Raw genomic sequence first — 12,970 nt, 5'->3', positions numbered from 1 at the left:
GTTTATTGCATGTACAGAGCTTAGTGGTTTCAATAACTTCTTAAAGGCACTTAGATTAACGGTTACAAATAGTTGTGAGGTGTTACAACTTTCAAAATACTTCTTTCTCCAAAACTAACTAGAACCTGATCCTCTTGGATCCACTGGGATTAACTTCCCCTAATCCACAGCCTCTATAAATAACCCTAAACAAGTCACCTAACTTGCTTAGTCTGGCCTACTAGAGGTCTGCCTCCCTGGTTTCCTTATCTGAAACCAGTCTGTTCCCTGTGACTAGAAATCACAGACTGAGATTTAAACTTCCCTGGTCTCCTTAAACTAGGAACCAGTCCTTTCCCTGTGACTGGAAATCACAGACTCCCTAAAATAAGTCACCTTATTTTAGAATTGACTCAAATTCCCTCATTTGAGCCACCCTGATCCTCCACTTGAGAATCAGTCCTCACTGTAATTTCACCATTACAGACTCTCACTGACTGACTGGGTTTTAAAACGTTCCCTCCTTTTTCCTTCAAACAGCGGTTAGCTCCGCCCCCGTTGCTAGGGTAACCTGCCTTAGAATGCTAAGATGGCTACCTTCCCCTACATATTATCAACTCTAATACTTACCATTTTAAACTTAGCCAAACCTGACTGTTTAAACAAAATCAAATAAACATGTCATCCATAAATTAAAACATCATACTTCTTTACACCGTCATCCCTCCACATTTGCGATTTTGACTTTTGCAAATTTGATTATTTGCCATTTTGATTTTAAATGTTCTCTCTAGGATTCTCTAAGTCTTTGGATCATGCTATAGGGACTAAATATTTTTAAAGGGAACACCTCTAGGTCCTCCGATGCAGTTATAGTAGAGTCTCACTTATCCAACATAAACGGGCCGGCAGAACGTTGGATAAGCGAATATGTTGGATAATAAGGAGGGATCAAGGAAAAGTCTATTAAACATCAAATTAGGTTATGATTTTACAAATTAAGCACCAAAACGTCATGTTATACAACCAATTGGACAGAAAAGGGTAGTTCAAAATGCAGTAATGCTATGTAGTAATTACTGTATTTACGAATTTAGCACCAAAATATCACGATGTATTGAAAACATTGACTACAAAAATGCGTTGGATAATCCAGAACGTTGCATAAACTAATGTTGGATAAGTGAGACTCTACTGTATATGGTTGACTTCCAGCAAAAGTTAACAACAGAGTCATACAGGAAGATCTAGAAATTGCTTGGGTAATATATGCCACTATTTCTTTATTCACAATTTTCACTTTCATGGGGTTCTATGCCTTTAACCACAGCAAATGTGGAAGGATGACTGTATATGTCTGTGTGTACTTTACTTGTAATCTTGCAGCATCCTGTGTTTTATACCTGACTCTGAAAAGGTATGCAGATGTTCAACTAACAGACACCAGACAAAAGCCACATAGATGAAATTTTTAAAAAGAAGCAATTTGTGAAAATACCACAATGATCCACTTTGGCTGGATCATATTTCCAAGATTGTTGGATGAGGGAAGTTATATAATCTGAAAAACTATGCAAATTTGGAACTGACAAAAATGAGATAAAAGCAACATAGATAAGTTTTTTTAAAAAAGGTTCAGTTTGAGAAAATATCACTTTAAGAAAGACTCAGGCTTATTTATCATTTTTTTACAGCATAGATGGGGACAAGCTTCAATTATTGGATTTATGGTTTAAGGGAGTGTTATCAAAGTCGAAGTATGAATGTATAGTGTCATCTAAAGGGAAAAGGACAACAAGAAATAAAAATCAACAGGAAATAGATGTGAGATTCAGATAATAGTTCTAGTAGTTGTGCGTCTAGGATGTGTTTATTAGCATAGATTTGTTTTATGTTAGGGTGATTGTCTTAGATATACAGTAGAATCTCACTTATCCAACACTCACTTATCCAATGTTCTGGATTATCAAACGCATTTTTGTAGTCAATATTTTCAATACATCGTGATATTTTGGTGCTAAATTCGTAAATACAGTAATTACAAAATAGCATTACTGTGTATTGAACTACTTTTTCTGTCAAATTTGTTGTATAACATGATGTTTTGGTGCTTAATTTGTAAAATCATAACCTAATTTAATGTTTAATAGGCGTTTCCTTGATCTCTCCTTATCCAACATAGTCACTTATCCAACATTCTGCCAGCCTGTTTATGTTGGATAAGCGAGACTCTACTGTAGTTGTGTTGTTTGTTATAGTTTTGTATTGTATTGTCTTCTATTGTTTCTATTTTCTATATTTTTATTTTCTTTCTCTATTTATGAATAAAAATAATTTTTAAAAACCACCACAATGTGGCCAAATCAAATTTCTCAGATGATCAGATGGGGAATGTTATTCTTTTAAGCAGAACCCAACCATTGCTTCCCAGATTCTGTTTTTAGCATGCATGTTAAGTGGACTGCAAATGAGGCAACTGGCACCCTTCCAAAGCGTAGTGAATTCACACACGCTGCAAGCAACAGAGTGGAAATGACTGCTAATTTGGGCGCAGCTCCGAACACGAACAAATCTGATAATTAAGCCAACCCCAGCTGTGGCGGATATGTTGGCAGGCCTGTACTTGTGAGTTTAGCCTGCAGCAAACTAGTTGCACCTGATTGTCCAGTCTCACTTTTGGAAACTTGGGAGTTGCCAGTAGACAACTATCAGCACAGATCCTGGGACTGTGAGTAGCATCTCATTCCACTTCTGTTGGTTTGGAGAAGACACCAGCGCTTGGATATATAGCTGATGAGGAACCCGGCAATGAAAACTCCACCATTGTTCATCTTTTCTTCAAGAAGACCTATGGAATAACACAGCTGAATCCTCTTTGATACATTCTCTCTTTCTCCCCCTCTCCATATAAAAAGGGATGGACCAATTCATCCGGAAACACTTGACTTTCCTCCATACCTTCTGGAACAAATGTTTGCCCAATGCCTCTCCCAATAACCACTCCTTGGATTTTTGGGAGCCCATCCCGGAAGAATCCCTGCACCCCACTCTGGACCCCGACCCTGCAGAGCCGCCTTTCTCCCTCTTTGACGTCCTCTACGACTTCACCGCCAGAAGCACAGAGGAGCTGAGTGTCAACCGAGGAGAGAAGCTTTGTGTCCTCAAAGAAGAAGGAGGATATGTCTTGGCCCGGCGGCTTTCTGGAGATCCACTCGTGGGCTATGTCCCGGCAAATTATATCAGCAAGATCTGCCGGGAAAGTGCTGCCCAACAGCCGTAAGTATCTGAATCTTTTACTTGGAAAGGATCATTAGATACCTGGTATTCCGAACTATACAGCAGAGTCTCACTTAGCCAACATTTGCTTGTCCAAAGTTCTGGATTATCCAGCACAGTTTGCCTCCACAGCTGTTTCTCTAGGCAGCAAGGACTGAACTTTTTATGGATTTGATTTCCGACAATGTTGCTACTGTAAGTTTATTTTATGCAATTCTATCTTTAGTAGGTAAAGGTTTTCCCCTGACTTTAAGTCCAGTCGTGACCGACTCTGGGGGTTGGTGCTCATCTCCATTTCTAAGCCAAAGAGCCGGCGTTGTCCGTAGACACCTCCAAAGTCATGTGGCCAGCATGACTGCATGGAGCGCCGTTATCTTCCCGCCAGAGCAGTACCTATTGATCTACTCACATTTACATGTTTTCGAACTGCTAGGTTGGCAGGAGCTGAGGCTAACAGCGGGCACTCATTCCGCTCCCGGGATTTGAACCTGGGACCTTTTGGTCCGCAAGTTCAGCAGCTCAGTGCTTTAACGCACTGTGCCAATGTTTTTATAGTCAATGTTTTCAATATATTGCGATGTTTTGGTGCTAAATTCATAAATACAGTAATTACTACATAACGTTACGGAGTATTGAACTGCTTTTTCTGTCGATTTCTTGTAAAACATGATGGTTTTGGTGCTTAATTTGTAAAATCATAATGTAATTTGACGTTTAGTAGGCTTTTCCTTAATCCCTCCTTATTATCCAACATTTTTGCTTCTCCAACATTCTGCCGGCCCATTTATGTTGGATAAGTGAGACTCTACTGTACTTCTAAAATACCTCTATTCTGTGCAAGACTTCAAGGGGAAGGGCTGAGAGCGAAAGCTTCCAAAAGGACGTTTTATTGGGACTTGCATAACATTTTCCGAAGAGCATTGTGAAGTGCACCAAGCAATTTATTAGCAATTACTGATTTAAATAATTAATAATTCAGACAGTATTGCAGAGATTAATATACCAGATTTGATTTATAAGTAAAGGGGCCATGCCAGGAAAAGGGGAGAGGCTACATTCCTTTATTACTGATGGCCTGATTGTCTTCATATGTTGGCATGGAGGCATCCAGGAACAAACATCATTATTATAAGTAGCCCAATAAAACCAAATGGTGGGAATATGTCAAGTGAAAGCTGTACTGATCAGTTGTGGATCACCTTTCACTGGATGTAGCCAGGATGAAAAATTATAACATCTTGATACCACTTTATCTGCCATAATACAATGCTATGAGCTTTGTCATTTGTCATTTGGCACCAGAGCCCTCTGAAGAAGGCGGCTAAATGTCTCACCAAACTTCCAATCCCAAATTTGTATACCATTGAACCATGACAGTTAAAGTGGTGTAAAACTGCTGTAATTCTGCAATGTGGGTAAAGCTATTAACAGTTTTCAGTCTTGACTCTTTCTTTTTAATCTATAAAAGAGGGCAAGCTTTGTCCCTTGACCTTTTGTGACATGTTTAGAGTTGCTTCATCTCCAAATAGGTCTGAGCTGAAGATGGGATTTGATTGAGCTAATGTCAAAAATTACTTACTTAGTAATGTCTAAGTACTGTCAAAAAATACTTTGATGTCCCATAAATTAGAGGAAGTTACTATGTGCATTTTTGGAAGCTTCTTTATCCCAAGAAATAGCTAGTTAGTAGTGTTACTCTGTGCATTATTTGGAAGCCTTTTTATCCTAAGAAATAGCTCCAGAATCTTCGGATCTTAGGCATAATCTTTTAACTTCCTCTCCCTTCCCATTTATTTTTCTGAGGGTGTCAGAAAGCCTAAGGGACACACATTGCAAGACACCTATCCTATGATTTAATCTGTTTTGCTTGCGTCACATGCTTGATCGTAGAAGTGCCAGACTTGGCAAGCTATCTAATGCGACCAAAATGATAAATTTAGTAAGGTTTTGGATGCTCCATCAATCATTTTATTTATATTGCACCCTTGCCAGCCAACCTCCAAAATAAAGAGACCCTACAACAAGTATGGGTTAAACCAGGGGTCCCCAAACTTTTTAAACTGGGGGCCAGTTCACCGTCCCTCAGACCCTTGGAGGGCCGGACTATAGTTGAAAAAAAGACTATAAAGACAATAAACAAATTCCTATGCACACTGTACATCTCTTATTTTGAAGTAAAAAACAAAAACAAACAGGAACAAATACAGCCTCAATGATAATAATAATAATAATAATAATAATAATAATAATAATAATAATAATAATAATAATAATAATAAAGAGGGTTGGAAGAGACCCCTTGGGTCATTTAGTCCAACCCTCTTCTGCCTTTGTGCACCAAAAGCACAAGCAAAGCACCCCTGACAGATGGCCACCCAGCCTCAATGTTGTTCATCATCATCATCATCATCATCATCATCATCATCATCATCCATCACACAGTCCTAAACACTTGGGAAGTGTTCAACTTGTGATTTTGTGATACAAAATCCTGCATATATATCTTGTTTGCTGTGTCATACTGTGTCTTTGTGTCAACAACAACAGCAATAATAAAGAGGGTTGGAAGAGTCCCCTTGGGCCATTTATTCCAACCCCCTTCTGTCTTTGTGCACCAAAAGCACAAGCAAAGCACCCCTGACAGATGGCTACCCAGCCTCAATGTTAATAATGATGATGATGATAATAATAAGCATCATCATAACCATAACCAAAAGCACTAGCAAAGCACCCCTGAATAATTAATTATTAATTAAATAATAATTAAAATACCATTCTAAACAAGCAAAGCTTTGGAAGGCGCGCACCAGGCGAGGGAGGAGGTGGGAAAGATGCATGCCTTTCCCTGCTCCCTTGCGCCGCATGCGCCTTCCTCAATGGAAGAGGAGGGAGCCATTGCCGCCGCATCGGGGGCCGGATAAATGGCTTCGATGGGCCGCATGTGGCCCCCGGGCCTTAGTTTGGGGACCCCTGGGTTAAACTATGACCAACTTTTATTAATGTTACCTAATGGAACTTTAGGAGCCCCCAATGGTGCAGTGGATTAAACCGCTGAGCTCCTGAACTTGCTGACTGAAAGGTCGGCAGTTCTAATCCGGGGATCGGGGTGAGCTCCTGCTGTTAGCTCCAGCTTCTGCCAACCTAGCAGTTCGAAAACATGCAAATGGGAGTAGCTCAATAGGTACCACTCTACAGTATAGGGTAGGCGGAACAGTATAGGGTAGGCGGAAAAACTCCAAGAACATAGAGGGGGGGATTCCTACCAGGCACCGAAGGCGACCAATTAATTATACTGTTAATGGATGGGAGGGCGGGTCAGCTTCAAGGTCCAGAGTGATCTTGAGCGGCGGATGCCACTCACGTAGCTCCTGCCCCCAGAAAGTAGCTCTGCCTCTCTCTCGGCGGAGGTGACAAAATTCTCCCCATGGCCAGCTGCACGGGAGGAGGGAAGTAAATTCTCCCAGACTTTGAATCAAAGGGGTGTACAAAAAAGAAAACGGAAATAAAAATGCATACAGTTAAAAAACCATGCACACATTAAGATGAAAGTCCACTACTTCTGTAATTATTTTGCAATTCTATTGTTTGTTTGTTTTGCTGTGGAAAATGTCTTTATGAACCAAATTTTGACTTAGCATGGTATACTTATAGTTGGGTTATCTTCTTGAATATTTTCATGTCAGCTTCGACCCAATCAGAAAATTTTGCCCACCTCCTAAATATTACAGTTTTCAATCTATTTTACACAAACATTGATCAAAAATGAATCTTAAGTACCAGTCAATTATCTTCTTCATTTCAGACATTGCTGTTAAAGATACAATAATAAAATATGCAAGAACAATTTCTAATGTTTTCAAGGCTGACAACCTGAAAAATATATATTGTAGGTACAGTAGAGTCTCACTTATCCAACACTCGCTTATCCAACGTTCTGGATTATCCAACACATTTTTGTAGTCAATGTTTTCAATACATCGTGATATTTTGGTGCTAAATTCGTAAATACATTACTGCGTACTGAACTACTTTTTCTGTCCAATTGGTTGTATAACATGATGTTTTGGTGCTTAATTTGTAAAATCATAACCTACTTTGATGTTTAATAGGCTTTTCCTTAATCCCTCCTTATTATCCAACATATCCGCTTATCCAACCTTCTGCCGGCCCATTTATGTTGGATAAGTGAGACTCTACTGTACATTATACTATAGAATTGATGCAATTTAACTGCTATCGCTCAATGAAACGGAATCCTGGGTGATGTAGTTTGGCAAACACCAGCACTTTGGGGCAGAAAAAAACTAATGAAAAAACTACAACTTCCATAACACTGGAATTCTTACATCTCATGTGTGCACTTATCAGTGAGGTTACTGTATGCTAAGACAGAAACATGGTGCATGCAAATTTACTTACTTAGGTGATCCCCAAGTGTGATGGCCTTCCAAGTGTGGTATCTTGGCAATTGATACATGTTGTTTTGTTAGGCGATGCCTTGTAGTTCGAGGATGATGGTCCTCCATCTTCGCTATGGATACGTAGGTGACTGTGGAGCTCTAATCTTGACCTGCATGTTCTTCCACAGTGAGGGCATCAGTTACATGAGAAGTAATAATCAATTAAAGCACACTGTTGAGTATACTATGAATTTCCCTTGCAACCGAGGACCTTATCCCATGTGAGTGGGTAGCATCATGTAATCGTGGCTTTTAGTCCTGTAGTGTTGCAAATCTCTATATTCTGTTATTCATTATTTATGACATGTCATATGAATTTGCTGCTTTCTGACAGCTTTTATCCCATGTGTTTTTGTACATTTGAAACGGAACATCCTGGTACCTGAGTCCAGAAGACAATCTCAAACCATCTTCTCCCTTCTTCCTTTTTTGGGTTGTTTGTGATGTTTGACTATTGAATCCTGACAGGCACAGACACGATTTCCTCTGCATCGAAGGATGGGCTCTGTCACTTTTCTTTGCCTCAGTGGCTTAGAACTGTTTTAAAACCGAAGGGAATAAGGTCCCGAATCAATTCTGTATAAATATGTTAAGTGTAAAGTCAATGTGTGCCCTGTTCTGATTAACAAAGTGGAAGTTGCTCAAAGCACAGGCAGATACCTTGCCCAGGGCCTCATGGCTAGGTCAAGTGAAGGGCAAAGAGATTCCTTTTATGCAAACGCTAATCTTTTTCTGAAGGTATGGACATCCCTTTCCTGCCAGTATTCAATGTAGAATGGAAGGAAGGAAAGTGAAATGGTCCACAGTCATTTCTATTTTCAAATTGTACAGGTTGGGCATCCCTCATCCGAAATGATTGGAATCAGAAGTACTTCGGATTTTGGTTTCCCCGCCTGGATTTTGCAATACCAGTATTGGCTTACACCATATGTACAGAATGAGATAATCTGGAGGTGGAACTCAAGTCTAAATATACAAGTCATTTCTATTTCATGTATATTTTATGTACATTGCATGAAGTTATTGCATGAAGTTGTTGTCTCAGCCACCCATGTGGGCAATTTTGGATTTTGGAATATTTTTTATTTCGGAATTCTGGATAAGAGAAGCTGTTTTCAATTCTGGATTTTTTTTTCAGATTTTGGAATATTTGCATATAGGCCATGAGATATCTTGGAAATGGTATTGTGATTATAAATACAAAATTCAGTACCAGATAAAGGATACTCAAGCTATGTGACCATACTGTGTACCCCACAGAAATCTTTACTCCATTGCTTTGAAAATAAAAATACAGTAGAGTCTCACTTATCCAACATAAACGGGCCGGCAGAACATTGGATAAGCGAATATGTTGGATAATAAGGAGGCATTAAGGAAAAGCCTTTTAAACATCAAATTAGGTTGTGATTTTACAAATTAAGCACCCAAACATCATGTTATACAACAAATTTGACAGAAAAAGTAGTTTAATATGCATTAATGATATGTAGTAATTACTGTATTTATGAATTTAACACCAAAATATCATGATGTATTGAAAACATTGACTACAAAAATGTGTTGGATAATCCAGAACGTTGGATAAGTGAGACTCTACTGTAGCACTACCTTCCAGAGCAATGGGAACAGGAGACGTATGGAAGAACAATGGAAATAGAAAAGGTCGTGGACGCTCTGCAAAATGTTTATTCACTGATTTTACAGTACTTAACTACTGCAAACTTGCTTTTTACAAATCCTAAACGTATAACATTCTCATGTTTGAAACAGAGATCCCAAAATTAGGATTTCCACAGGAAAATTCAATCATAATTTATTCCCTTCCCCTTTCAATTCATGTAAGATCTAGTTTGAAATCCTAAACTATCCCTCCCCAAATTAAGTTTGGACCCAAATGATCTACATTAATGTGTAAAAGACACTTGATTCTTCTACATAAATACATACAAAAACCTACAACCGCAGACTGAAACAATCAACTATATCCAAATTTAGAATTTAAAATCTATTTTTTTAAATCTTTAACACTCCATATTTCAAGTGAGAGGTTTAGAAACCCACATGTGTTTTGGAAACATGGGAATTTAGTAAATATGTTCCCATGAACAACGTGAAGAATGTATGAGGTAGGAATTGTCTTCACAATATGAATTTCAGACCTAATAAATTCCATCTACAGTGGCATTTAAATTCCTTCTCTCTTGCTAATTGTAGGGTACAACGACAGTGAAGAGGAAATAAATACATCTTATGTACAGCAAACAAAAAAACATATGCTAAACAGCCACATTTCCGTATTGAATCAAAACCCACCCAGAGCCACAAGAGTAAAGGCTTGTGGGTGATGTGGTTGTGACGTGCCAGTTTCAATGGCTCATAGTTTGAATAGACTATGAGCCATTGCTTTTGTGACCAGTTCAAATCTAGGCCTTTGGGTGACTTCCCGAACCTGCTAGATGAGAAACTGTTTTGTAAATGCATGGACTGAGGTTGCCTTTTCATCACGGCACAGCATTTCAAGCCCCAAAGTAGGACTTCATAAGCAACTATGTAAATGCTTCATGGTTTGTGTTGTCTGTTTACCTTCTCTGTTACACCAGTAAGTAAACAATCAAGAAAGAACCCAGGATTATGGTTAAGTAAGAATGCAGGATCCACCAGCCAACAACAAACACTGGTTTAAACCTGATTTATAATCCTGGTTTGTCTGGGCACATGCCTCAATAGTCCAAAATTCAAACAAAGCTCTCCCATCTTAAGCCACCCTGCAAAGCAAAGGCAGGCATTATGAACCAGAATTCAAGTCATACATTTTATCAAACTGTAATTCTGGGTTCAACATTGCATACCATTCACAGAGTTAATTCTTACTGACATGTTAAGCAGAGAGTGCAAATTAGCAGGATAGGGGCATTTATACTGCTTTACTCCAGAAAGGCCATTGCTGCTTTGGCAAGCAGCCATCACACTTTTTCAGATGCTCCTATCGAATCATAAGCTTTGTAGTTTGGTAAGGCAGTAGAGCACTTTGGCTCAGAATCCTAAATAGTGTTATCACTAGCTGATGTGGTCAGTGTGGGTTGCCCCAGGTGACTCCATCAAAGAGTTGACACCAATCATGGTGGATAGTAAAGGTGAAGCCTTTCCCCTGATGTCTAGTCGTGTCCGACTCTGGGGATTGGTGCTTATCTCCATTTCTAAGCCAAAGAGCTGGCATTGTCCGTAGACACCTCCAAAGTCATGTGGTCGGCATGACTGCATGGAGCGCCATTACCTTCCCACCGGAGTGGTATCTATTGATCTACTCACATTTGCATGTTTCCGAACTGCTAGGTTGGCAGAAGCTGGGGCTAATAGTGGGAGCTCACCCCACTCACCGGATTCGAACCACCGACCTTTCAGTCAGAAAATTCAGCAGCTCAGTGGTTTAATCCACTGCACCATTGGGGGCTCCCCATGGTGGATGGGAGAGTTATTTAAGTTCTCAGTTCTCCGTTAAATAAGTTCTCAGTTGCAGAGAAAGATCTGAAGGAAGGCAGCACTATCCACAATGCCGCTAAGGCAGGCATGGGCAGAGCCGGCCCTAGGTATTTTTCAAGTGTAGGCGAACAGAATTTTGTCGCCCCCCCAAACCAATCACTGAAAAATAAAAGCGTTGGATAAGCGAAAATGTTGGATAATAAGGAAGTATAAAGGAAAAGCCTATAAAACATCAAATTACATTATGATTTTAAAAATTAAGCACCAAAACATCATGTTTTACAACAAATCAATAGAAAAAGCAGTTCAATACATGGTAATGTTATGTAGGAATTACTATATTTGCAAATTTAGCACTAAACATTGAACAGGAATATAGGGCAGTGTGGACTTAGATAACCCAGATAGCCCTCAGTATTAAAAAAAAACCTCTAAAATCAGGACAATAAATAAAGAACAACACTCTGAAAACAGAAGAAATCCAGACAGTAAACAATCAGGGATAGCTAAATCCTCCCAAAGAAAGATTCTCCCAGGCAAGAAGAAGCCAGGCCTTGAAGCCACAGGGCCATTAAATGCTAATCAAGGTGATTAATTACAACATTCACACCTGCTTCAAAGAAAAGTTCTTTCTCCCACCCTGGACCTTCTACAGATATATAAACCCCACATACCTAGCTTCCAAGTTCCTACAGACCCCACAATCTCTGAAGGCCCCAAAGGTGGGCTTGCGTGGTGCGAAGGTGGGTCTGCGCTGGCCGGAAGGCCCGAAAGAGAAGGAGGTGGAGAGTGGTGCCCTCCTCCCAGGACGATGGTGCCCCCGGGACGATGGCGCCACAGGCAAATGCCTAGTTCGCCTTATGGTTGGACCGCCTCTGGGCATGGGCAAACTTTGGCCCTCCAGGTGTTTTGGACTTCAACACGCACAGTTGTGGGAGTTGAAGTCCAAAACACCCAGAGGGCCAAAGTTTGCCCGTGCATGCAATAAGGGGATTACTTATTCCAGATGGATGGCAGGACTTGGCCAGCTCGGGAGCTGCCTTGCTCTTTCCCTGCTTTGCACTCTGCTGCTGCAGTTCTTGCTCCGTCGTCAGTACAGTTGCACTGCCAGGAAGCATTAGGAGCAAAAGGCAACAAGGACGAAACCAGACACAGAAACAGGGGTGAGCGCATGTGTATGTGAACACACATCTGAATCATCTCTGCATGCAGGGGAGGCAAGGGTTATGTAGACTTGAAGATGGAGCACCTCCTCTTGAGTACATGATGATGATGTGTATTTATACCTTACTTTCTCTCTCTACAAACAAGACTCAAAGTAGCTTACAGTAAAACCAAATGGAAAACCATTTTAAACCTAAAAATATATAAGAATTAAAATAGAATGTATTAGCACGATCGTTGTGCAATTACCCAGATATTTTAGAATCCATTGAGGGAACGATTTGTGATGGAGCTCTTCCCATGATGCAGGGGAACTTCCTGTCAGTGTCCATCATGCTTCATTGGGTAAATGTCTGGAATAGTCCAAAAAAAAGGGAGGAGGGAGAAAACAGTCAGAAATGGTCTTCTGGATTCAGGAATTACTTATTTATTTATTTATTTACAGTATTTATATTCTGCCCTTCTCACCCCAAAGAGGACTCAGGGCGGATCACAATTTATATATATATAGCAAACATTCAATGCCATTAGACATACAACATACAGACAGAGACACAGAGGCAATTTAACATTTTCCAGCTTCTGGCTTCATGAGGGTATGCTCGATT

General features: G+C 39.9%; 1 protein-coding gene across 2 annotated transcripts in view; it reads left to right on the top strand.

Moving 5' to 3' along the window:
• The first annotated feature begins 1,483 nt into the window (after window positions 1-1,483).
• srms (src-related kinase lacking C-terminal regulatory tyrosine and N-terminal myristylation sites) overlaps window positions 1,484-12,970 on the top strand; it is a 45,792-nt gene continuing 34,305 nt past the window's right edge. For both annotated transcript variants that reach the window (XM_003220711.4, XM_016993477.2), the window contains exon 1: window positions 1,484-3,255. In XM_003220711.4, coding sequence (XP_003220759.2) covers window positions 2,897-3,255 — 359 coding nt within the window. In that variant the 5' untranslated portion in view covers window positions 1,484-2,896. The remainder of the gene's footprint in view (window positions 3,256-12,970) is intronic.

This window comes from Anolis carolinensis, chromosome 4, assembly GCF_035594765.1.
Source record: "Anolis carolinensis isolate JA03-04 chromosome 4, rAnoCar3.1.pri, whole genome shotgun sequence".
Lineage (NCBI taxonomy): Eukaryota > Metazoa > Chordata > Lepidosauria > Squamata > Dactyloidae > Anolis > Anolis carolinensis.
This window is presented reverse-complemented; position numbering and strand designations above follow the sequence as displayed.